Source organism: Megalops cyprinoides, chromosome 15 (assembly GCF_013368585.1).
Source record: "Megalops cyprinoides isolate fMegCyp1 chromosome 15, fMegCyp1.pri, whole genome shotgun sequence".
Taxonomy (NCBI): Eukaryota; Metazoa; Chordata; class Actinopteri; order Elopiformes; family Megalopidae; genus Megalops; species Megalops cyprinoides.
This window is the reverse complement of record NC_050597.1, coordinates 15,759,592-15,786,426: the sequence shown is the minus strand read 5'-3', so window position 1 is coordinate 15,786,426 and position 26,835 is coordinate 15,759,592. Positions and strand designations below refer to the sequence as shown.

Here is a 26,835-nt window from a genome sequence, read left to right as displayed (position 1 = left end):
AGTGACACCCTAGCATGGTACTGTGATAGCAGTAGTGGGATAGCTATGACCCGCTTTCTTGGTGCAGTTATGATAATAATGCAATAGCAGTCACTCTCTCACCTTGTGGTGAGGTAACAGTGACTCTGTCTATCAGTGCTGTGAGAGCAGTGACTCTTCTTCCCGGTGTTGTGATAGGAGTGACCCTCCCTCTCGGTGCTATAATAGCAGTGACTCGTCCTCTTGGCAGTGCACTGCCAGTGACTCTCCCTCTCTGCTGTGATGCAGATATTTGTGTCGTTTAAGGGTCACATTTCCATTACACGCATCGGCGCAATCTAATTTGCTTTTGTGTAAAAGGACAAGGAGACATTGATTGAAATTGTGTCCCAAGGGCGACTAAAGCTATTTTTTTCACAGGCCCTGACAAGTTATTTTCTAGTGGTCAGTGATGCATGATATGTTTGACCGATCATTTACAAGCAAGGAACGATACAACGAACGAAGCTGAGCCTGATTTTTTCGCTTTCTAGCTTTTCTCACCATGCTGGTGGGAGGGCCACTGGCTCTGTAATAGGCTGCTGGTTTTCCTGGGTTACTTTCACTTCTGCTATTTTGTCTCTGTGCTCTGTATATGTGTGTAAACCCATGTAATTAATATGATCTCAGTATGTTTTTTTATTGTTATTTTTGTAAATTCCCTAGAAATAAAGTGATTATTGCATATACTTCAGAGATGAGAAACTAACTGGTAAGGGCAATCTTGTGCAAGTAAGAGGACAGGGCAATAAAAAGCACTTTTTTTAGAGATGGTGGGATTCAGAGTGACCTACCAGATGTAGTATATTGAGCTGAAAAATCACTGCCAAGGTTAAAGCTTATTCTAGTGAAAGCCTAGCATCTTACAATTATCTCTGAGAGAAATACACTTATGTACACTTAAGTAAACACAGAGGCAAACATTGATCTTTTAAAAACAACATTGCCTTAAATTGTAATGCTGTAATATATTAACCTCCTGTCTGATGTTATCCTCAGTGTTATCCACAGGATTTTATGCACACACAGATTCTGAAACTGCAAACTCAACAATCTCTTTTGGAACTCTTCACATTCAGATGTGTTTTATTTGGAAAGCAATGCTGAGTTAACAAGTCTACGGGACTTATTTAGAGACTGTTAATACCTACTGGGGAGACACTTCTAATGTGTAAGTGACAGAATTTCTTATAAATATGCATGTGTCTATAAATAACACACAGACTTATAGACAAACATGGAAGCTGTAATATACACTGCACATGTGGACAATATGCTCCCATGAGTAAATGCTTAGATTTCACCAGAGGTTGTTAAAAGGTTAAAATGTTTTGATGCACAAAACCCTGTTTAAATCCTTAAATCACAAAGGTATTTTAAAGCACAGTTTTGGTGAGTTGCATGCATGTTTTTCTGTGTGTTACAGCAGGCTGCTGACAGACTTCCATCTCATTCAAAACTATGCGTATGTCCCAGTATGAAAAAAATCCTCTCTTATTCAACAATTGTACTGTTTGATTATTACAATTTTGAGTCTAAGTCTATATTGTCATTCATGGTAGCATACCATGCAATAAAACTAATTTATAAATTAGTTGTTTCCTCTGGTTTAGTCTCTTTTTAAGGCACTATGTTACAGACCTGTTCTGACAAGCTAGCCACTTTCTCAACTTAGATACATGACAAATTTACTACTTTCTAAGAATTACTTCTGTAATGTTCTGTACACCAGTGACAATTTTGTAGGTCTGTAGCTGTATTTAGCAACCTTTCACACAACTCTTCCACCAGCAAGTCTAGCAACTTGTCAAGACTTTGTAAAGTGAAGCAGCTAAAACTGTATGGATGTATTTCCCCAAAATCTGCACAAAATCTCTCTCACATTTTATGGTGTCACTTTCTGCATTTGTTTTTACATGCTATTAGCAGATCATTAATGCAAAGCACTGTGGGGCCCGGTATTTACTCCCTGTTTCATATGTAGTGTGGTAGGTGCTTTCAGTAGACAGTCATGTAGAGTGGGGGTTAGACCTCTCCCATATGTAGCAGACAGTTATAAACCTCTGTGGGACAGTGCTGCAGTAGCTTTGACAGCTGTCCAGACCCCCTTCAATCCTATGAGCTCAGGTCATGTTTTTGTGTTCTTATCACAACGGCTGGTCATGGTGAATGGCACAATGGTGCCCTCCGGTCAAGGGCCGAAGTAGTAAGTAGGAAGTAATTCATTTAAATGTATATATTAATTAAATTGTGCTCTTCTGCCATACTGTCTGTGGTCTATGAGGAGTTACTAGTGTTTCAGAATGTTTGTATGTAATATTTTAACAAACAGTAAAGTCTGTGAAATATTGGTCAACAACACATCACATCAACAATATGTCAGATATACAATATATCCTCCATCATTCCAGGTGTGATGTAATATTTTCATTAGACTGCATTCAGCTTGCAGCATATTTCACTTCAGACCCTCAGTTTGATGGCTTGGGTAAATACTTGCAGATATGGTACGAGTGCTGTATGTGAGTAGCATATACAGCGCCATAAAACAAGGACAGATTTGTTAGAGTGAGTGCTCAAAGGAGCAAACCCATTCTGACTGATTAAGTACATGAAGATATTGCTTTCAATTTCCTTAATAATTGTTTCTGCCTTCACTTGGAAAGAAAGCCTGACAGATACTGGTGGGCAGTGTTACAGTGATGTCAGTGTGCGTCTTGCAGCCAGTGACTAACCCTGTCCCGCCATAAGTAGTTGCCTAAGAGCTCTGACACATCCTAAGGAAGTTGGGAATGTTTGCTGTCAATTAATTTCTGAATGCAGGCAGCACAGTAGGCATAGGATACCGTACCTCTTATTAGCATGGCTAATATCTTTGGCGCAGGAAGTTGGCAGATTGCCCTTTAAAAGTTGCTTTGTTGTGAGTCTAGGTCACAAGGAGCAAGGAGGGAAATTTGCTTTATGTGTGCATCCTCTCATTTTTTGGACCCTGATGATTTGCTATACACATATAATTCGGAGAAGTTTTTTAATAAGTGGCAAATGAATAATGGAGTCTAATGATTTGAGTGTGTTGGTGCTGTAAAAGTCTAGATCTAGTGAAAACAAATGTTCAGTTTGGCACTGTCTCTTACCACTAGTCGATAAAATGGTCTTTAACTCATAAAATGGTTTTAGAGGTTGTAAAGTAGAATGAAAAAAAAACACAATTATTACTTTTGCTGTCAGCTTGCTGTTGCCAAGATTCTTGTTCATATACTAGTAAAGTGGTTAGTTTTGTTACACCTGTTACACCTGTGTGTTTTCCCAGAGCAGTGTGTGTTAAATGTGCAATCTTTCAGGGTGATCTGTGTCACCAACAGTTGTAAAACTGCTCATAAAAGAAAAAAGCATTGTATTACATATTCCCAAGATGTGTAGATGGCTCAAAAGCTGCCAAAGGTAACGGCAGATGGGATGCTTTAATGTTTTGTGAGTTCTAAAAAATTGTCAGAACTTTCAAAATAATGTTGAGGAATCCCAACTATCAATTTTGTATGAATTGTTTCTCATCTTATGTGTTCTCTTCAAAGAGGTGATGAGATATTACCTGTCGACACTGTTTCATCAGACTGTGCCTAAAGTCATCTCTCAGAACTCATCCAGTTGTGCATGCATTTATATCACAAGTAAAGTAAGCTGCCTGACACACCTGGCATACTGTGAGAAAAGCGTGGTGAGTTGACTGATAATGTAGGAGCCTTGTGATACGCAATTCAACAGAGCACCAAACAATAAGCCAAAATGGAAGGAGATGTATGTGTATTTTGTCATTAAGGACTGATCTGGGATCAGCAAAGCCATCCGCAATCTTAGCTCCAGCCTTTATGCGACAACGCCTGAACCAGTCCAGGGCCAGTGTTTGGACAGCACAATCTGCCTGTGAAAATGAGAATATTATAATTTGGCATACCTGTTGGCAGGAGATCTATACTTGTTAGATGTGTCTGTGTATTTTTTGGGAAGTTGAATTCTAGTATCTATCTCTTTCCTTTGAGGAATCTTTTGGGCCTAGAGAGGGTTTAACTTTCATGTTTTGTTTCATTATCATAACATGATTTTTCTGCTTCCCATTAAAAAGTCTAAATTGTACAGAACTGCAGCTGTTGACAACACATTGCAAGTGTCTGCTTGAATTATACTGCTGGTGTCATTTTAGTCTCCAAGCCACAAATGTTTTTTTTTTTTTAAGTAATGAGAATTCTTAGATAAGGCTGCATATTGGTTATGAGAACCATATTAAAGAGATACTAAGTAGTATGATCAATAACTTCAGCAATAATAACTCCCACAGACTGAGAGGTATCTTAACTGACAGCCTTTTAGTAAATTAAATTATTGTAAAGTACCACAGTACTGATTCTCATTAGGATATTATCTGCATAGAAGGAGTATGAGTATTTTGTGGGCATATTGGGGCGCTGATGAAGTGGGAAGGTCTCACTGAGCCAAACCACTCCGTAATTAACTTCCTATCTCTGCTTATTACAAATTAAGCTGCTTCCTATGACTATGGCCAAAACTATTCCAGAAGGGATTTTTTGTTTTTCTGCAGTGATGTCAACATCAAATAATGCCTGAGTTCCCACAGTCAGAGTGCTCTATGCCTATAAAGCTTTTACTGTCAGAATGCTTGAAAAATTGTCAAATTGGTTTAATCAAGAAAAGGATAAAGAGAGCTTGATGGAAAGGGTCACAGCTGCTGTGAACCTAAAACCTTAAGGTACGCTCTTTCAGCATTGCCTCAATGCAGGGGATTGGCCATGGGGGTTTGTCTTTAGCAAAGGCACAACGCTTTAGCCATATAATTTTAAGTCAAGTGCACTGTGTCAGATTAGATTTCCCAGTTTTTTGTCGCAAGGCCCATGCAGGGAAAATTTTGCAGGCAAATTCTTTTCCATCCAATGTTACTGCTGATTGGCTTTACTATTGATTTGTTGACTGCCAGATACTTGACCTTCCAATGGGTGGTTACTAGACACATAGGGTACCCTGGGTTCAAAGGTTGCAGGTTTTTTTGCTTCCTATTAATCACACGGCTCAGGTTTATGGCCACTGCTAATTGGAGGACTGTCTGCTCATGTGCTGTAGGAGACAAAGCTTGGCCCTAGAGAGAGCTGCAAGGCCACAGATTTTAGGTATACCTTTCAACATGAAGGTCAACAGCAGATTCATGTCCCTAACCGATGGAAATTACCAATTAAGAAACCAGTCCCTAAGGTAGGATAGAGGAGCCCACCTCCCCTAAGGCCTTTGGTTTCCACTTGTGGCAGCAGTCTGCTCTAGTCCTGAGATGTCACCTCTGCTCACAGCACTGATCTCACCCATAGTAAATCTGTCACTCACTGCCTTTTTTCAAGATTGGACTTCAATTCTTGGTCCATGCCATCTCAGAATCCCAAGCTGGTCTTCCCTAGTAAACCCCTTCTGTTTTCATACGGTTCCAAGTCAAATTATTCATTTTTTTCTTGTACCCAGCTTCATTCTGCATTATACATCTCAAACCCTTTAAACCCTCTTTTCTCTAATTTTTAAGAAACAGCCAAATTCAATTTGTTATGATACATGCTACATCTGTAGCATGTGTGTCCCTTGACTCAATATTGGAATATTGTCCACTTGTCCATTGTCAAAAATTTTAACATTGGAATACTGTCCATTGTCAAAAATGGGCACATCACTTAAGATTTCCTCCTTGTGTGACCACATTGTTTTTAATTTGGGAAAAGCGCTGGTTACTGTAAACTCCTCTGTAAAGTCTGTGATACTACAGAGAGTAAAAATCAATACAGCGAGATTGCACTGGTCTTTTGCAGAGGGAGAGTGTGTGTGTGTATGTGTATGTGTGTGTGTGATCTGAGCTGTAGCTACGCAAGGTCAGAGTATGAGTAAACGTGATAGAGCAGATTTATTGAAATGCTGAAGATCCTACAGGAATTCAGTGGTGTGTGCTGAGTTCCTCATCACCGCAAAGTGTTTCCAAGAACCAAAGAGTCACTTTGTGGAAACCTTCATGATATCACAGGGCTAGGAACCTATTTGCTCCATGTTGTTTTTGATGCACTTAATTAATTAGCTTTTGTATAAACTGCTTACTTTCTGTTGGCTTTCGTCCTGGAAATAAATTGAGTTTTGAATGATGTAAACCAATTGAATAGCATATGGTTTAATGTCTCCAATATGGGGAGAAGAGCAATCCTCACTAGTGAATTTCGGCATTACTGAATTACTGGCCGACCCTTTCCAGAGGTCAGCCTGAACCCTTCCATTGATCTCATCTGTAACCCCCACCTCTGACCCCACCCCCTAACACACACACACACACACACACACACACACACACGAACACAAAATACACATGCATTTTTAACATCATAACAATGTTTCCCAAAAAATAATAGTAAACAGTCAGAATATTTTCAGTGTTTATTTGAGTTGGTTTATTTATTTATTTCAAATAATATATTTGAAGCTATGAGACTGAACAAGGGACTGACAGCATTAGTTTTCTTCAAAGCCTCCTAGTTTTTGGAGTGTTCAAATTAAAACAGAACCATGGTGTTTCTGGCCCTATAGGATATCTATTGTGGTGGATGCTGAGAAGTATTGATATACTTTGTTGAAAAATGCAATGGGCTTATATGCCATTGCTGCTAATTGTCATGGATGCAAAATGCTGTTTATGGTGGAAGTGTCACCCTCTAGTGGTGATTTAATATGCCTGCAATTCTAAAAGCTGAGAGCTTTGCTCTAAAATACAGCCTGTGCTTCACAGATCAGCTTTATTAGATGCATTAATACAATGCATCTATAATACAAATACTAAATTCAGGGACCATAAAGCCCTGCTATATGGTATTTTACGTTTAGACAGTGACAATTCTATGTACCAGTAAATGTAACATATTGTAATTATGCTTCTATTTGTGCATTATTTTGGCAGTCATCCAATGTCAGATCAGATTTTTCAATTAATAATGATTTTTGTTATTGGTTTACTAAATTACATCATGTTAGATCAAGTATCAGCTTTTAATTTCAGGATACTCAGTATCACAGATATTGGTTTGCAGTTTTACTGAGGCTGGTGGCAACTCGCTTATGCTGTGTTGTGGTCACCGGTCCGTATTGTATTACAGACTTAGTAGAGGCATGTGCATTCTGGCCATGACAGAATTTACCAGGGATTTTGCACATTAGTGCAACCAGCTAAGCTGTTTGCTTTGTCCTCCTTGAGGTAAACATGGCTTTTAATAAAGGGTCGTTGGTCACTTGAGTCTCTTACGACCTCCAGGAGGGCCTGACTTATCTTATAGATTAGACCCGGCTCTTGTCATCCAAGCACAGCTAAATTAAATCAATGTCTGAAACCGGAGCCATGGCCACAACTGCACCAACAGAAATAGAAAATCTTGTTTCGCTGTCTGCTAATGACATTAGTGCGTTCCCTAAATGGCCGATCGCTGCCTTTGGACAGGAACACAATAAGGATATGATTACCGTCTGTGCGCACAGATCCCCATTTTCCTGTAAAACACACACACTCATTATTGCATTTGATGGATTAGCCTCCAGCCCTTGCAGGTAATGATTCATTTCTGTGCAGTATTATGTTATCCTCCGTAATTAAACTTCCCAAGGTGAACTGAAGGGGAGGCCGAAACCACATTTTATCGAACATGTTATAAGTGCATTCAAACAGGGGAAGCTCATGTCTTATGTGAGCTTCAATTTCATCTTAACTGTTCAGAGTGAAAGATGTTTTAAGTCAGCCGCTTAATTGAGGATTAATAAATAATAAGGCTCCTTACACTGATCAAATGAATAAATTCAGTACAGAGCTCATCCACTTTCTCTGATGTTGCTCACATTTCGAGTCATACTTCAAGAGTGGTAAATTTTATGTCTCAGGTAATTAATCATCACAGTATCCCTGGCAAAGAAAATGATGATACCCCTGATAATCATGTGAAGGATGGAATATGTTGTTGTTGTGACATCAGTACTTCATTTGTGGTGGCTATGGGACATAGAACGGTGACTGGGTCTGTCCATGCTCACCTCCATTGAACTCAGCAATCCTGGCTGCCAAACAGAAAAGTCTGGATCTTTAAAGTCTGGTATGATTTTGCTAGGGGTTGAACCAACAACTGTCCAGCTGAGGGTGATGCACCAGCGGTTTCTGAAAAAGGCCACATACAGAACACTGATGTATTGCTAGGCTTGGATTTGAAGTTGGGATTTGAATTCCTTTCCCCAAAATCCTAAAATATGCTAACATGTTCAAAAGATTCTGATTTACTTTGAAAATGAAAGTTTTGGGGTTTTAGTCAGATACTGTCTCACAAAAGTTATGTTGGCATTTTATTATTTTTATATTAAATTAAATTATATTAAATATGTTTGCAAGTGTACCCCCGCAAACAAGCCACCAGAATTAATACTGTCACCTTTGAACTACTGCCCTTGATATAATGTATATTTTTACTATTATTTTTATTGTTTTTAGATTCAACCTATATTTTACCAGGTAGGTGAATTGAAGACAAATTCTCTTTTTTTCCCTCTGTGAATATATACTCACACGGAGGAGAAGATCAAAAGCAGTCTTAAAGGGAGCAAACAGGTAGAATTGTGTGTGAATGTAGGGGCGTACTGAAGACGGAAAGGCTTATGACTCCAATGCACTGATTGCCTGGTTAGAATGAGATTGTTTCCAAGGCCCACAGACTTGTTTGCCGTGAGTGTAATCTACTCCCATAAAAAGAGAAAAGCATTCTGGGGTTGTGTTATCTGTAGGTGATTGGGAGGGGTTGCTTGGTCATGTATCTCAAATGACTTGGCTAAATCAAAAGAGGTCGTTTTCACCATTTCAGTGTTCAAATGTGTTGTGACCTTCAAATCTCAGCACCTTCCCTATAACATTTGCAAGTCATAACCACAGAAATATAATCCAACAGCAAAATTTGTACTCTGTAATATTTATGTTGCTCTGATAGAATAGTTGTTTAGGTGCTACATGCATGTCAGCATGATATCAATATGCTGCTCATAAGCATAATTGTTATTCACTAACCGGTAGCCTAAACAATGACTGTTGTGTGTTCTTCTGCATGATGCTGAGATACTCTCACTGGCTGTTTTGTGCCTGTGTTGTGTTGCTCCCATGATACATGGTCATCTTTTATGAAATTATTTATACCTTATTATACCTTAATTATTCTAATAAACTGCATATGCCAACATGCCACTGATATTATTGTCACATGTCAATATAGCAATAGTGCATGTCTGGGAATGACATGCATTTTGCTTATTTGTTCCCCATTCAGTGTACCCTCCATTGTATGTTATACATTATGCACACAACATTGAGATCCTACTTTTTCTGCCTTTGTGTCAGTGCTGCATGAATTGACATGAATTCACTCGCTTTCTGTTCCTCTCCATTTTAGTAGTACTTTCACAGAGCTCTATGCCCAAATATCCATTGCTGGATTCCCACAGTAAAGCATGTTCATTGTGTGAAATCAGTCAACCACCACCATCATCATCATCATCATCATCATCATAAATGTTGCTGTCTTCATTTTCGTACTCTTACAATCAGGATAAAATGTGGAATGTGAATTTTGAAAAGTGATCATGACATGGAAGGAGGCTTATCTTTGATACCCAGTACCTTAAATGTGTTGAATTAATCACATCTTAAATTAATCTTCCTGGTGAACTAATGAGCTTTTCAATGAATCAATTGCATGAATCTGTTCTATGTCTTTATAAAGATTAGGAAGCCATACAATTTATCAGAAATACCTATCCTTATTTATCCTTACAATAGCCAACTGCTATTAATGGCTTAAGCACCTCAAGCTAGCCTTGGATGATATGTCTGTTAAGGGTCTTGCTGAAAGGTTAATGATCATAAAATATTTCCACACTCATGCAGTTTTTATTGACAAATGTTTAAGATCCTGCATGAATCAATATAAAGATAACAGATTTAAATTCATTCAGGCTGCTTACTAATTGTTGTGTCATTGTGTTCACCTTGTTGACTCTTTACTGTGGCTTTACCCATCCTTCCCCTGTCCCGCACACAGCTCTTTTGTGATTCTCTTTGTCACTGATGCCATTAGCAGTGACCTTCAATGTCCCTTCCTTTTTTAAAATCGAGCGTGTAGTTCTTCCTAGTTCCTATGAACAGGTCATATCAAGGGTGCGGTGAGGACAATGAAACAGCATGCCACTGATTCTGGAACCCTGCAGTAAATGTTTCTATTGCAGTGTCTGATTGGACTGCAGCAACTGTATACCATATGTCAGCAGGGCAGCCATCATCCAACAACTGGTTTACAGATACCACAGGAAACCCAGTGACACCTCTACAATGTTACATAAATGTTGTCAGAGCACTGTGATTTAGCTTATGTGGACCAATGTTTCTGTGTACTGTCTCCGGCAGGCTCGTTGGCATTGTATTTCCCCCAGAATGAGTACATTGAGAGCGTGTATGTTGGGCAGGAAGCTGGCACGCCTGTGATCCAGCTCCATGGAATGCTGGACAGCCCCTCAGAGAGGCCCTACTTCTACCTGTGCTGGAACAACGTCGTGAAAATGCCAGCCCATGCTCTGTGGTTCCAGCTGGATGAAGACACTGGAGTTCTCTCCTTGAATAAAACACTGGACTGGGAGGACTTTGCCTCCCTGTGTGAGTAGAGATATTTTTGAAAAGCTAATGAAGTCCTGTCAGCCAGCATGAGCATGCTTAGTTTTACTCAGAGGGCAAAGTAACCTTTCTGTGAGTATGTTGCAAACAAGATGAATTAGCCAACTTACCCAATTAGCTTAATTAACCAAGCTGTGATCTTCATGCTGATCCAAACAATATAAGATGATTTATTTAAAGTTTGACTTGATATGAGCAAAAAACATTAAAATTTGACCTTGGCATTTTGCCTCTGAGTAGCAGAGATTCTGACTTGATGATAAAAATGACAAGTGAGCAATAAAAATAATCAGAAATGAGATAATGATATTAAGAATGACCAAGATTCAAGCTATGCCTGGTGTGCATTGTCCTTGTCTTTGAAAAACCAAAGTAATGTTTCTTTTTTGTTCATTATTCATTTTTATGCTATTAACTTTTATTAAGTCATATGTCAGTCATCACCAAAACCATGATGTTGTGTAAGGACACTAAAAAATGATCTTTCTTGCTTAAAGAGTCACAGTTAAGGGCAAATGACATAGCAATGTGAATTAGAGTTCTGATTGAGTTAGAGATAGAGTTCTCATTGCATTGTGACTGTTTGTGCCTCTTCAGCAAGGAGTGTGGCAGGGCCCGTGAAGAAGCTAATTCTGAGGGTGATGGCCACGCTTAAGCCGGTGCATCAGAGGTACTGTCACCAGCAAGCCTGCGTGACGGTCAACCTCAACTTCATCAACGCCACAGCTCCGCTCTGCGCCCACACAAAGCTGGAAAGGCTGTGTTTCGCCGTCAGGGACCCCAGCCCCCACATCAAGGAGAACAGGCTGCCTGGAGCCTTCCGGCAGCTCCGCCGCCTCACTCTCCAGGACACCTGCCCCAATTTCACCATCTCCTACAGCCTGGAAGGAGGTACATCCCCTGCAGCACTCTGTCCGTCTGCCACCTCACACAGAGAAATGACGTTACTGCAGATTCTCTGACCGCATGTTGTGTGTGTACTTTGCCTGTTGAAAATATAATGAAATTTGGAGAGAAAAAATGGCAGGACCTGCAAGATCCTTTTGATTAATGTTTCACCCCAAAAATATTCACACTGGATTTGTCAAACCTTTGGCTGTGAACAAATTTCATTATAAGCTCTACATAGTAGGCCAAGTATTTTAATGGAGCACTGTGTTTATGTTTGGTATATATGATTAACAGTATGCTGAAACTTGATATCTTACAATGTTGAATGGAATCATGCTCCTTTGTCTGAGTACTTCTGCTTTTCTCTGTCCTGATGGCAGATCTTTCAGTCCCATTTGCCATAAATGAGAACACCTCAGAGGTGCTGGTGACCAGGCCAGTGGACCGTGAGGAGCGCGAGATGTACAGTTTGGACATTATTTGCACTGTCAGGACAGAGGCCCGGCTGCACAAATTCTTCGGCGTGCTGCTGGTGAATATCTATGATGAGGACGACAACCCTCCGTACATCAACGGCTCCAACACAGAGGAGGTGGTGCTGGAGTTCAATCGGAAAAAGGTGAGTGGCTACTTCTCATATGTGCAGCTGTGCCGTATCTCCTCTCCTCCATCAGTCCAGATATACAGTACCAGCCAAAAGTTTGGACACTTGGACAAACATTTATTCCTTATTTTTACTATTTTCCACATTTTAGAATAATAGTAAAGACATCCACACTATTAAATAACACAAATGAAATTATGAAGTAACCAAAAAAGTGTTAAACAAATTAAAACAAATCTTATAATTATATTATAAAATATTTTTTAAAAATAATTTTTTTGGAAAGAAATTCATACATAGGCATTAGCTTCACTATTTAAATTTGTCTAAGAAATTGGCCAATTTCAAGCATTTAAGCTCAAGATCAGAATGTCTTTGATCAGAATGTCTTTGAATGCATGTTTCCAAATATCTTAATCAGGTGTGTCCAAACTTTTGACTGGTACTGTACAGTATATAACATTCATACTGACTCAGAGTACACAGCTCCCTTAATCCTTCAATATCAGGGCTAATCAATATCAGCCAAAATGTTCTGAGGTGGCGACATTACATGATTTATCTGCCGAGCCCTTAACGAAGTCAGTATCGCATGTGCATACAATATGTGGATGCTATCCATTTGCGTAGACCTATATTGTACTGACTTGATTATCTGTGAGTATATCTCAGGTTTACAACAGCTGATGCCAAACCTTGTGGTCACATATTCAGAAGGCTTTGTAAAGCACAGCCTGTGTAGCACATCCACTGCCTGCTATATTTAGCTGTAAGTTTCCATCTTTTACTAACACGCTGAAACTGCTTCTCATTTCAGGGTTCTGTATTTGGCAGTTTGTTGGTGTGTGACAGGGACACCACACCGATATACCCCAAAGACCAGAGTCAGAACAAATTTGTGGGGCAAATGGTGACACGCGATGCTTGGGTAAAAGAAACATTTTCCATCGAGCACAGTTTCAGAGAAGAGAAAGTGATCTTCGGCAATGTGCGAGGGACTGTTCATGAGTACAGTGAGTACACACACTCTGAGCCACCTACACATTAAAGTAATCTGAAAATCATTCAACCCATCTTTATCTGATGTAGTTCCATACACAGGTACTTATAATGTTGATGATTGTCATGCTAAATATGTAAATATTTTGACTACTGTTTCTAAAAAAAAAAGAACACCAAAAAGCACCAAACAACAAAAAACCACTAAGGGTTTTCTGAGTCTGCATCCTTTGTTGTGCTTTCCAGAGCTGGTTCTGAATAAGGACATTCCAGTGACAGAGAAGCGTTCTTTCCAGCTGGATTACCTTGTCAATGACACCACTTTTGTTGGACCAGAGGGGACAGTGATGCTCCATTTCAACGTCACCATCCTGCCCGTTCAGATCGCTTTCACCAATATCACCTACCGGTTCATGCTGTCCCGCAAAGCTGCCTCTTATTCACAGGTGCCAAAATTTAATCAAACACTATTTACGATTCAGAAACCCAATTACTAATTAAAACACACACACACACACAGATTGGATTGGTACAGAAGGTACCAAAAAGTGTACTTTTGTTTCAGAAGGACCGTAGAAAACTTAATTATGTTATTATATACTGTATATGAATATATTTCATATTTGTGAAATTAATCATTAAATGTAAAAATTCAGTGGTAAGTATAATATGTATATGAGAGTTAAAAACAAGAATGGGCCAAATATATATTTTAAATTGACTAACTGCTGGGTTAAAGTCTGGTGCATTAAACTACATAGTTTTCCTGAGTTAATCTTTCGAATACATATTAAGCTTCTGAATATCAAAATAATCAAAAGGAAGCTCAAGGTTTATTTCAATTATGTATAGTCACACAAAGTCATTTGTAGCCAAGATGTTCAGGTTCAATCTGTTATCAATCATCAATAATGATTGTGTAGTGTGCTGTGAAGGCATTGGGAATATGATGTAAAAATGTGGCTTGTTGATTTCAGTACTCAGGTTTGATGAGAGGATGAATTATGGGTTAGCATCTGTGTTTGTTTTCATGCCTGCTGCGTGCAGTATCTGATCTGATCTGATCTCAGATGGAGATCTAACAGAGGGAATTTGGACTTGAACAACTACATAATCCCTGTTTGTCTAATGATTTTCCCCAGATTGGCCAGGTTTGCGTGGATGACTGTCTACAGTTCCAGGGTATCAATGTTGCGTATAGACTGGCGATGGCAGATAGGAACCTCTCGGCATCTGCGAAAACATGCTACACGGCTGCGGGTATTGCGCAGAGTGACGTGGAGGCCTCTGGGATCCTCTATGTCAATCACACGGAAGCGTTCCGGAAGGCAGAGTGCCAGGAGCTGCTGTACATTGTCACGGCTCAGGAACAGCAGAAGCAGCTGCAGGCCAGGACTCAGCTCCTCATCCTGTTCGACTCTGAGCGTAGGTGTCCTTCTGAGACTTACACTCTGTTTTCCCGAGATTGCTCAGTTTGTCAGCTGTCAAGAATGGCTTGCAATGGATTGTTTGTAGTCCTTGAGGCATAGAGCTGTACAATGGCATGGGCCATTACTCTACTGACTGACCTTCTGTGTAGGGTGAAGTGAATTGACCTAGGCTGTCAGTACATTGCTCAAACAAGGGTAGGTTAGCCCATAGCCATGGTTTTTATTCTGTTTAAAATGCCTTAGGCGCTAGTGTTCTCAATTCAGAAAGACCTCAGAAAATTACTAGGACGTTCTAGGTTCATGCTTAAGTTTCTGGTCCAGATTTACTGGTCCTTCAGCCCGAAGTGGAAAAGAAATAAACAGGATCACAATAGAACCAGGCTGAGAAGGGCCAAAAATAGCCTCTAGTCCTCCTGCAGTCCTGTTGTGATTATGTTAGAATTCCGCAGCACTAAGAGTGGCTTGTCTGCATTTCTTGCTTGTGATGGTGCAGCTGATAAAGATGACCTGGAGACAGACTGCCCACAGTACTGTGCAGAGAGGAAGGAACGGAGGGAATGTGAGTCCTGCTCTGGCCTGGGCGCACCAACTGGGAGATGTCAGTGGAGACAAGGCGCCGGAGACAAAGGTTTGATCCTTCCTGTTCAATTTCCCATTGGCCTTGGAGAAGGGGCAGCAAACCTGTCCCAAACAGCAGCCTTTATCAGTCACAGGTTTGTCTACCTTTAGTCATTAGGTAGCTGTGGAGATCCTGTCCAAGGGTGAGTCCATCAAGCCACTTCACACTATAACAAATGAAAATTGGCTCTGACCATATAAGCCATCCGGACTTGGCCAAGGCACCCTTCCACTCTTTCAGTGGCATCTTGATTTTTATTGTATTGCCTCATCACTATAACAGAAGGGGTTATTATTAATCTTTAGTTTAGATGTTTGCTGCCCTGCTCTTCCACATCCATTGGATCAATATTTGTACATGTATGTATGTATGCATGCACTCTCTGGTGACTTATGTTCTCCTTTTACTCTTAAGGAATATCGAGAAACTACTCCACCTGCTCTCCTGACCTCAGAACATGTCCAGATGGATACTGTGATGTCATTGAAAGGAAAAACAAAGGGATATGTCCTCAGGACTGCACAAGTGAGAACTAAAACAGTAACACTCCCAATTCCCAGGGATAAGCAAAGTTTTGGCATACTTTTGTTTCATTTACCTAGCTACAGTCAGGCTAGACAGTTTGGGTAATTCTGGTGCATGACTAATCTAATATGAACAAAACAGGTAATTGAGTAATAGTAAAAACATTGAACTTCCTGAATGATTAAGCTTAAATTAAGGAGGTGTGTAGAAGAAGTGAGCGTGGAGTCTGACATATCAGAAATACAGGAAACCCAATGCAAGGAAGATTGGAAATATCATAAGAACATTGCAAAAATTTCAGTACATTCCTCATGCACAATTCCTATCTTGGTCAAATCTAATGCAATCAAACAATTAATGTTATTTAACAATGACTTTTGACTACAGTAAATTATTATATTTCAGTATTTTCATATTAGTAGTATTATTATGCTGTAGGGGACACTGCAATCAGTGTTGCTACTGTACATTGTTACCTAGGTTTTACCCTGAAACAGTCCTAAAGTAGTTAACTTTTTAAAGTAAATTTAACTGCATATACACAATAAAATACACTTCAAACTATAAACAGGGCACTGTATATTATTTGTCTCTATTTTACTTGCTGTTGCACATAGCTGAACCCATCACTGGTGGCCATGAGCGAGGCGTATATGGGATCAGAGCTGGCTATGGAACCTGCTACTGCTACACTGATAACTGCTTCTGTGAAAAGAATGACATTGAAGGTAAGTGAACACTGCTAAAACTCTGTTGCGCAAATGATATCTCTAAAAATTCTCCTGAGGTTTTTCTTAAAAAAAAACACAAAGTAAAATCAACACTGTAAAACATGAATTACTACTGAATTTTCTTCAACACTTAAAGATATCACATTGCACCTTTAAGGCACTTTATTAACTCTTGTATATGTTTCCATGAGATATAGACCTGATATTTTGAATATTAGGAGATTTCAGATTTAACCTACTAAGTGTCAGCAGTGCTTTTTTCTCCAGAAACCAAAGGTCATTGTTATGGTGCCCTGCACTGTCCATCAAGCCCTGAGGGTCCTTGCTCTCTCTGTTTGACACAGAGCCTATATGTGACGACATGTGCAAGACCATCATCGCCACTGCTGTCCTGCTGTCCTTCATCGTGTCTGTCCTGCTCTCCTCCTACTTCATTCATCGTTACCACAAGAACTCTCCCAAGCCCCCCATCGCCTCAGCCGAAATGACCTTCCGCCGCCCCGCACAGTCCTACCCCATCAGCTACTCTGCCAACAACGTGCGCCGGCCCTCACTGGACTCCATGGAGAATCAAGTGGCCATTGACACCTTCAAAATACCTGTAAGGCACCAGCCATCCTCCCCTCAACAGACACTCTCCAAAGAAACAGCTCTTCAGTAGTATACCACAAGTCATTATTATAGGGTTTGTTTTCTCTTTATTATAATCAACTATTAGACCAGGTGATGGAAACAAACTGTATCATTCTGTCCTTAACTTTGAACAAGGACCGATCAACTGTTACTTTGTTGGGTTATTACACAATTTTGTATGTTGTGGAAATTAAGGAGATATAATAGGAGACACAACAAAATAAATAGCACATTCAAACATGTTAGACAAATTTAAGCACACAGCACACGTATTTGGATTGAGTCTGACCATTGGTCTCACTACATTTCATACAACACAACGAACAGTATTGCTAGTATTATTTTTCTTATAGATTATGTTTTTTTCATGTGTCTGTTTTTAGCTATTAAATAGTAGGCTAACATTTTGTTTCAAAAACAGGAGGATCCAAAGTGGGAGTTTCCGAGAAAGAATCTGGTCCTTGGTAAAACCCTGGGTGAAGGGGAGTTTGGGAAGGTTGTCAAGGCGACAGCATTCCGACTGAAAGGAAAGGCCGGGTATACCACGGTTGCTGTAAAAATGCTTAAAGGTAAGAGGGGCTCACAAAGAGGTACAATGTCAAACCTGGATCTTGCATTATGAGAACTATGTCATGATTAGTTCTTTGTTCTTCTTGGTTTTATAACAGAAAACGCTTCACACAGTGAACTTCGGGACCTGCTGTCCGAATTCACCTTGCTGAAGCAAGTCAACCACCCACACGTCATTAAAATGTATGGGGCCTGCAGTCAAGATGGTAAGTCCTCATCCAGATCTTCTCCCAGTGGTGTTATAGATCTTCATTATCTCAAAGGCAGCATTTACCATTACAACCACAGGATAATAAACAGGAAATTAAACACTTCTGCATGTAGGATTGATTTAACAGAAGGTAAGTTATTTTCTATGGTATCACAGGTGGGTCATTGACTGAAACCCCCCCAAGACAGTATTATTTTCCTTTTGTATGTCCTTTGAAAAGGATGGTGTGTGCAGGAATGTGTGTGACCTCGACAGATTGTACAGTGGCTTGGAAATGCAAAAGAAATGGACAGTGACACTTCAGACATATAGAAAAACCTATCTATATACTTTTTAAAAATATATTTATTTGTGTATATAAAGCTGCTTATGTACTATATGTGTTTTCTGCATGACTGATAAATATTGAGGTATTGGAAAGTCAGTATGGAGTAGAAGTCATTTACTGAAAAAAAAACATACCACTTAATAAGTCATTACAATACACTCTATGGGTGATCACTTCTCACATTAACAGATTAACAGTAATTACAAGTTCACACAGTAATTCTGATTGATGACCTGTCTGAATACCAAATTTGCTTACCCCCTACAGAAGGCCACACTACATTTTAGGCAGTGAATGCATTTGTTGGAAGTCAATAAGGAATAAATAAGGAAGTCCTCAAATAACTAATTTATTCATAGCACATATATATTTAATTCTGGCATGTGACTTTATAGGTGAGGTGATTAAAGACAGCTCATTTGGATTACAGATTAGTTAACAACCCCTAGCAATTTCACTTGCAACAAAATCTACACAAGGGGGCGCCAGGACTGAGTCTGGAATGCTTTATGGATGTTCAGAGATTATTGTTGGTTTATCAGCATTGTTAGATCCTATAAAAAGCAGGAAGATAATAATATCAGTAATAATGTTATCTTTGCCTTTCTACATGCAGCAAAATATTATTCTTAGAATATACAGTATACCTGTGTGCATATGGATTCCAAACCTTCTACTAAATATGTGCTGCAAGAATGATTACAGTGACTTATCATTAATTTTGTGGAAATTCCATTAATGTGCAGAAATTCTGAACAGTGCAAATATGATCATGCTAGTAATATGAGATATAAAATAAGAAGCACTCAAGCATCTCAAATAAAAAAGTCAGAGCTGTAACATATGAATGTGCACACACACAGGGCAAAGTGCCACTGTGTGCGACTTACTGTTCTCCTCTCAGTGTCTCTCCACATGAACTGTTTCTTGACCCTCTTGTGCGTTATTACAGTGAGTCCTGGGGTAATTAGCTAAGTGAATGGCAAGCTGCCCACTGCTCCATTCCAAGCCCTCACCCTCCCATCAGTTCCAAATATGTGGGCTGAATAGGAGGAGCTGGAGAGCAGTGGGGCTGGTGTGGAGTGGATAAATCAAGAATGTATGACTGAATGAGTCCACATCCAAAGTACTGCTCTCCTTCTAAATATCCTGCCTCATTTCTCCCATTTCATTCATTTATGTTACAGATTTTTCAAATACATGAAAGTCCTGTGAATTCAAAGCAATAAATCACCCAGTTTGCATTTGGAATTCTTATTTTTACTTTCTTTTTTGATGTGGTATTTTCTGAATTAAAAATGATACACAGCTAAGACAACTGAATCTAGCTACTAGATCCAACTGGATACATTAAAAAACTTTTGGAAACCAAGTAACTCGTTTTGAGTTAATGTTTTCTAGCTTCATTCAAATGAAAACTCTTTGAAAGGAGCATCTATTTTTGGTAGCTTGGTGATGTCATCTTTTTTTCTTTATTTTTAGTGTTGGTACTTCAGTTCATTACAGTAGTGGTCACCAGAAAACCATCAATATCATACCTCATACTGAGGTACCACTCCATTCAGAACAGCTGGGAAAAAGCATAATAGTTTTAAATAGGGCACTAGATCTATAGCTGCACATGTCCTTTTACCAATGGGCTGGTTTTAAAAAACTTTGTCAGAGTGTCCCAGAATCTGAAAGAGACATAGCTTAGAAGGCAGTCCTCCACTTTCAATCGGCTGTAAGAAAACAGATGATGTTAAAGTACAATGTGGTCTTCCTGCTAGGCCCCTTGTACCTGATTGTGGAGTATGCAAAGTATGGGTCACTGCGCAACTTCCTGCGAGAGAGTCGGAAAGTGGGCCCCAGCTATGTGGGCAGCGACGCTAATCGCAACTCCAGCTACCTGGAGAATCCAGACGAGAGGGTGCTGACCATGGGGGACCTCATCTCTTTCGCCTGGCAGATCTCCAGGGGTATGCAGTACCTGGCTGAAATGAAGGTACAGCTTCAGTATTGTCTGTTTTGTCATCAATACACAATAGCATTTACAACCCCAGAACCTCAGAATCTGAACCCAAGAAGGTCTAAGCCTGTTCTTTATTAATGAGGACTAAACTACAGGTGTAAAGAAATCATGTTCTTTTAGAATGTCAAAACATGCTGCATACTTTGTGCATTATTGTGAATGGTGTGATATAGAACTCATCAAAATTTCCTTGCCCCATATGATACCCCATAATCAATATGGCATAATCACAGGATTTTTAAACAGCCTAATATACTGTAACAACATCATTATTTCTAGGGAGCTAGATAAAAAGCAAATGTTATCTTTTTTAGATTGCTCATACCTTTTATAGGTATGCATTGTAATATCAAAGCTGCATTGAGCTACTAACTCAATCTCTTAGTTGTGCAGTGATGTAATGTATATCTTGACTGGGTGTGTATTCTCCGTAGCTTGTCCATCGTGACCTGGCAGCGAGGAACGTATTGGTTGCAGAGGGAAGGAAGATGAAGATCTCTGATTTTGGACTGTCTCGGGATGTCTATGAAGAAGACTCCTATGTGAAGAGAAGCAAGGTGGTTAAATGTGTCTGTCAACACCATTTGTCAGAGGGAATATTTGCATGATGTCTACTATTGTTTCCCCACATCAAATATAAACTTAAAAAAATTGATAAATTAAATGTTGAAAATGATTGTAATGTTGTGAGAATTCAATGGGTTAACTGATGTTGGAACCACGGAATTCTGTTAGAAATAGGAAGGCTGTTTCTAATCTGAAAAATTTGAAAAAGCCATTCCAGTTCTATTGAAAGTCAGTGGTCTAGTGCTCTACACTTATGCTGTAGACCCTTGAACCTTGGTCATAGAAACTGCTATGTATACAGGGTAGTTATGAATGTACTTATTTTCCATTCTAAATATTATGCACAAACTATACATTTTGTATATTGTGTGTCTTCAGGGTCGTATTCCGGTGAAATGGATGGCAATAGAGTCTTTGTTTGACCACATTTACACAACACAAAGCGATGTGTAAGTACCCATCTCCTCTCATTAACAAATTGACTAAGGGAAATAACATTAAGTCTGCCACAGCACTTAGGCCTACAGCCCCCAGGTTCAAGCCTAGCTGTGTCGCCAGCTGACCAAAGCTTTGCTCCAGTGGGGATAAGTCTGGGTGTGTCAGCAGGGTTCCTGTGTCTCTCTACTTCGGTGCCCTCTAAAGGCTCTAATGGCTCTTCAGTGAAGATCAGTTCCTCCTGCTACTAGTGTTTGCTCTGCTGTGGTGCACTGAGGGACTTGGGGTGTGAGAAATGTGTCAAAGTATATCGAAGTATATATTGCACTCACTTTGCGCAATCTTGTGCAAGCATAGAGGTTGTGCCTAGTGTACATCTAGCAATACGAAAAATCTGTATAAAAGTCTTGAAAAACCTTCAGGCAACCATCTGCAGCAATGGAAATGTTGTAACAACATGCAAATGAATGCATTAAAGCACAAGTTTCATTGGGGGATTCTTTGACCAAGTGCAACGTTAAAATCAGAGTGCTGACAAAAAATATACAGAATAAAATGTTTACTCTCAATTGTGAGTTATAAAAAATTCGTACTTGCTTGTTACTCATAAGGTTTATAAAGTTTACTCATACATCTCTTGAAATTTACTTCAGAAATTAAATCCAAATTGTAAAGATGTTTATATGAATGATGAAAATGCAACTGTGTTCTTCCTTTCTCCTTTGCTGTTAGAATTCCCTTGATTAGATCCCTTATACTAGCTTGAAAATTGCTGGTCAGAAATAGGCATAAACAGTTGATGGCTGTATGTAGAATAATTCAAAACAGTGTTCCTGTATGTAATTGAGCAATGAGATATGAGCAAGGATTGGAGTCTTGATATTATAATCAGAAACTGAACATAGGCTGGCAGTCAGTCACCACTTATAATGGAAGGGTCTTATTCAGTGGGAAAAACATAAGTTCAGTGTAGGAGCTTACAGGGTTCACAGCCCTTAAATACAGAACTATTACCTTGTGTTCATTTCGATGAAAGATTCTGTACAATGAGCCTAGGTAAGACCCGTCTTCCCCCATCCTCTCCAGCTGGTCATTCGGCGTGCTGCTGTGGGAGATTGTGACCCTTGGGGGGAACCCATACCCTGGCATTGCCCCGGAGCGCCTCTTCAACTTACTCAAGACTGGCTACAGGATGGAGCGGCCCGAAAACTGCACAGAGGAAATGTGTGTTCACTCAGGACAAGTAACATTCTATCAGCATTGATGTGGCAGGGAACATGTGTTCACTGAGATTCAGTAACATTCACTCGTGTTGATGTAACAGGAACCGGACTGAGAAAATGTGTGTTAGCTCACAACATTAATGTTGACAGCATTGTGATGATGTGTCTGTGTTCAGAAGAACCCTCTCAGCTAGAGCTCACAGGTGTGTGTTTCCACAGGTACAATCTGATGCTTCGCTGCTGGAAACAGGAGCCAGACAAACGGCCGACGTTCTCCGAGATCAGCAAGGAGCTGGAGAAGATGATGGTGAAAAGCCGAGTAAGAACAGAGAAAAGCATATTTCTGCATGCAAACACGCACAGACATGCACAGGATTACAAACTCGCTCTCTCCCTCTCTCTCTCACACACACACACACACACACACACACACAGGCACACACGTGTCTGTGTCTGTCCTGGTTCAGACTTACATACACTATCCTGTCCTGTTAATGAATATCCAAGATACTTCTACATATTGTGAATGATATGCAGTCATTTTGACATTCTAACATAGAATCAAACAGTTAACTCAAAACACCATTTGCCAACCATTCAGATGAGTTCCTCCGTATTATTCTGGTGCAGCTGAATACACTGCATTTTAATGATGTAAATATCCATGAGTTCGTGACACTCAAAAACTGTGGCTGCCCACCATGACCCTGAACAGCTTAGTAATGCCAGTGTCCTCTGTTATGGCGAAACCTTTTGGAAATGTGTTGTACATACTTACCTCAGCCACATATTATACCTGTGTCATGAAATATACATCGAGAAAATGCCTAGCATTTAGTAAATCATGTATAAAGACTACTGCAGTGTTTCACAGAAAAATTTCTGCACACAGTGAGGTCAAAGTTGAACTTGTTAATGTGAATTAGACTTCCCTATCAACTAATTGTGTGATTATATTGTGTTATCCTCACTAAGATTATAGTGTGGATATACTCCAATACCTTTGTTCTAATACTACATTGACAGTCTTTATTCAAATTATTCATCTACGCTACCATCTTCTCTTGGGCCAAACCATTGAGCTTTGTCATTTTAATACTGTTCCACAAATACATTTGACTGTTGTCAACTAACATGAGAGGAATCATGATAATAACATGACAGTTTTGCTTCAGAAGGTCAGAAGTGCCTCATGCAGAGGTGCCCAATCCGTCTGCTCATCAGTCCAGCTGCTTTTTGTCCACCTCTCATTCAGTCGCAAACACTGTCAAAGCATTGTTGACTTTGTGGTCAGGCCAAATCTAATCTTGTTGACAGCAGAGGTCTGGCTGGGCCATGTGTGGTAGCAGTGTGGTACACTGGTTCCGGGGATAGTCAAGAGAACACTACTGCTTGATTAACTTAATATCCAGCTACATAATATGAAAAAATCAAGTGATGGGTGTCAGCCTACACATGCCTCTGCCAAACAAATACATAAAATAAGTAAAAAGTAAAATATTAATTATCACTAATATTACTACTATTAATAATAATAATAATACTAACTGATTTTGCAGAGATGCAGAAATTTTTGATAAAGATAATTTTTGCAATAACTAACACTACCTCAGATTTGTTATTCCAATTAAAGGTCAAACTGCTAAATAAAAAAGGGAAATTTCAGCCCAAATCAGTATATATATATGCAGTTTTTACAGCAGCTCTGCATTTATTTTTTGCTGTAACTCATATCAAATTTCTATTTCGTCTGTTCTTTAAAGTAACACTCTAGGTCATTACAAGTAGGAATGCTGCATCTAATATATTTTTGTTTTTTCAGGGATGTCAGTAACCGAAAGATTAATGGTAGATTGCGGTACATCAGTTTAAGTGTATGAACTTGTTTGCATATGCAGCAGACAGAAGAAAGGCACCGTGTCCTCTGTCTGGAATAAGTGATGGGAAACAGGGCACACTTGGTCCTTCAGCAGTACTCGGGGCTGGAGATTAATGGTACATTTTCACCCTCTCGTGACTGCAGGACTACTTGGACCTGGCGGCCTCCACGCCAGCCGACTCTCTGCTGTACGACGATGCCCTCTCAGAAGAGGACACGCCCCTTGTGGACTGTAATAATGCTCCCCTCCCTCGCACTCTTCCCTCCACTTGGATTGAGAACAAGCTCTATGGTAGAATTTCCCATGCATTTACTCGATTCTAAAGACAGGACAAATGACCTCCCTTTTGGCAGTCGTGATTGGCTTTTCTATTAGGGAGTGTGTGACTGTGATCATGGCATGCTATCAGAAAAATCTCTAAAAGTGTCAGATTTTTCTAATTACATCAATCGGTGGTTGATTAAAGTGGAAATGAAGGGATCAGCATTCTGGGTTTAATTTGGAACAGCTTCTCATGAAAACTAAGTTTCCATTTATTCCTGTATATACCAATTATTAAGAGAGTTGACATTCAGGTTTTTTAATCTGGAATATGTAAATGATTTCAACAGTTTCAGGTTGATATGTACTCCAACATTCCAGAAAATCTGATAAGCATTTAATATGATAAGCTGAATATGATACATTTTTCTTTCATTTTATTGGAAGTGATTCCAACTTCTGAAACAAGTTTACATTTGTGACAGGTCCTAGATCAAGAAATCATGATCTGTTTGGATTGGGTGGCAAACCTTGTTTAAAATTCCTGGTTTCAGATTTGAAAAATGGGTGTTGAGATAGACATAATTAAGGATTTGCTTATAAGGGAAACAGTAAGGCTATTGAATAAAACTCAAGCTTTGGTTGCACTCAGTATGTGAACTTTGTGTACATACATATAAATACATGATTAGATGACATTGACAATTTTTACACCTTGCTCCTCTTAGACATTTAGTGCTGAGAGGTTATAACCTTGGATGAATCCTGGCCTTAACAGTTATGGTGCCTGCCACGGAACCAAAGGAAGTCCCATTTTTTTCCATTAGTTTGGTTGATTACATCGGAGTAACATTCTGCCTTTAATGAAAACCAGGAGAGCATGCTCAATTATGAATTCTTACAATTACTGACTGAGAATGAATGTGCCTCTGGAATGCTCTTTGAATTTTCTTTCAGGTTAAGTATTTAAAGTTAAAGCCCATGTGTTGGTAACATGGGAATTATTCATGTTATCTATATATTATCTTCAAAATTTAAAGTACAAAACTACTGTATTTATAAGGTAAACCTTTGGCTTATTAATAGTTTAGAAAAGAAACATGTTTGGATTCTGTAAATTAGATTTAAAAAAATGTATAATACAGTTTGATGGACATCTGTATTGGTGAAGTACTATAGACTCTATTTGTGCTATAGATTTTTAAATTGAGTGTGTGGAAACACAAGAACAGGATGAAAAGATGGACACCAAAGCTGGGGTTTCCTTTGCAAGCCTTACTGTCTGCGTCTGCCTTATGGTTCCTCAGTGCAGAAAAAATTATCTGTTCTCGTTTTTAGGCATGTCTTACCCGAACTGGCCTGAGAAGAGCCCGGTACTACTCACCAGACTGGATGGCACTAACCCAGTCTTTACAAGATATGCCAATGATAGTGTTTATGCAAACTGGATGGTCCCGCCTTCTACGGCAAAATTTATGGACAAGTTTGATAGTTAAAACAAAACAAAGTCTTTAAGAAAAAAATGTGTAGATGTGTATATTTATATATATATATGTAAATATATTATGTGATGCTAAAGTGGGTTCCCTTTTATTTCTGTAGTGCGGGTACACAAAATGGAAGCCACTGGGTGAAATAAAGCTATTTGCTATGAAATGGCTGGATTACACAGGCCGTGCTTTGAGCGGGCCCTTCGTGTGTTTAGTCCTTTCCTTCAGACCAAGCTGTACAATTGCATGACTGTTTAAAAGTGGCTTGTCAATGTCGTGTATCTACCACTTGTGCTGCTTCTACTATAGCCTTGTGTTGTTGCTGTATGGCTGAGAAGATCACATCGTATCGGGAATCAAAGGGTACCGCTTTACCATCATCTGCTGACTACTTTTGGGAGCGATGGGACGGAGACTGGACAATGGAGTCTCCCGAAAAGCAGTGCCGTTGCTAGATGGCAGGATCATGTTCTTATAAAGGCGAATTCTGATTTTGTGCTTCTTCCGTTTACCATCCGTCCTCAGATTGCAAACATATTTGCAAAATTGTCACACAGATGTATTAAATGAAATATAGGATTTCTTTGTACCAAAAAATATCAAATATCTATCGAGTAATATTTGAAGGACATGAAACGAAA

At 39.4% G+C, this 26,835-nt stretch overlaps 1 protein-coding gene across 1 annotated transcript in view; it reads left to right on the top strand.

The window, feature by feature from the left end:
- The window catches only part of ret (ret proto-oncogene receptor tyrosine kinase), a 36,364-nt gene extending 10,164 nt beyond the window's left edge, over positions 1–26,200 (top strand). The window contains exons 2-20 of the mRNA XM_036546542.1: positions 10,523–10,768; positions 11,384–11,677; positions 12,058–12,296; positions 13,099–13,294; positions 13,527–13,726; positions 14,423–14,705; positions 15,204–15,338; positions 15,744–15,854; positions 16,472–16,582; positions 16,930–17,186; positions 17,640–17,787; positions 17,887–17,994; positions 20,097–20,311; positions 20,773–20,895; positions 21,284–21,354; positions 22,427–22,564; positions 22,783–22,882; positions 24,587–24,734; positions 26,043–26,200. Of these exons, the coding sequence (XP_036402435.1) occupies positions 10,523–10,768; positions 11,384–11,677; positions 12,058–12,296; positions 13,099–13,294; positions 13,527–13,726; positions 14,423–14,705; positions 15,204–15,338; positions 15,744–15,854; positions 16,472–16,582; positions 16,930–17,186; positions 17,640–17,787; positions 17,887–17,994; positions 20,097–20,311; positions 20,773–20,895; positions 21,284–21,354; positions 22,427–22,564; positions 22,783–22,882; positions 24,587–24,734; positions 26,043–26,200 (3,281 nt within the window). The remainder of the gene's footprint in view (positions 1–10,522; positions 10,769–11,383; positions 11,678–12,057; positions 12,297–13,098; positions 13,295–13,526; positions 13,727–14,422; positions 14,706–15,203; positions 15,339–15,743; positions 15,855–16,471; positions 16,583–16,929; positions 17,187–17,639; positions 17,788–17,886; positions 17,995–20,096; positions 20,312–20,772; positions 20,896–21,283; positions 21,355–22,426; positions 22,565–22,782; positions 22,883–24,586; positions 24,735–26,042) is intronic.
- The last annotated feature ends 635 nt before the right edge of the window (positions 26,201–26,835 follow it).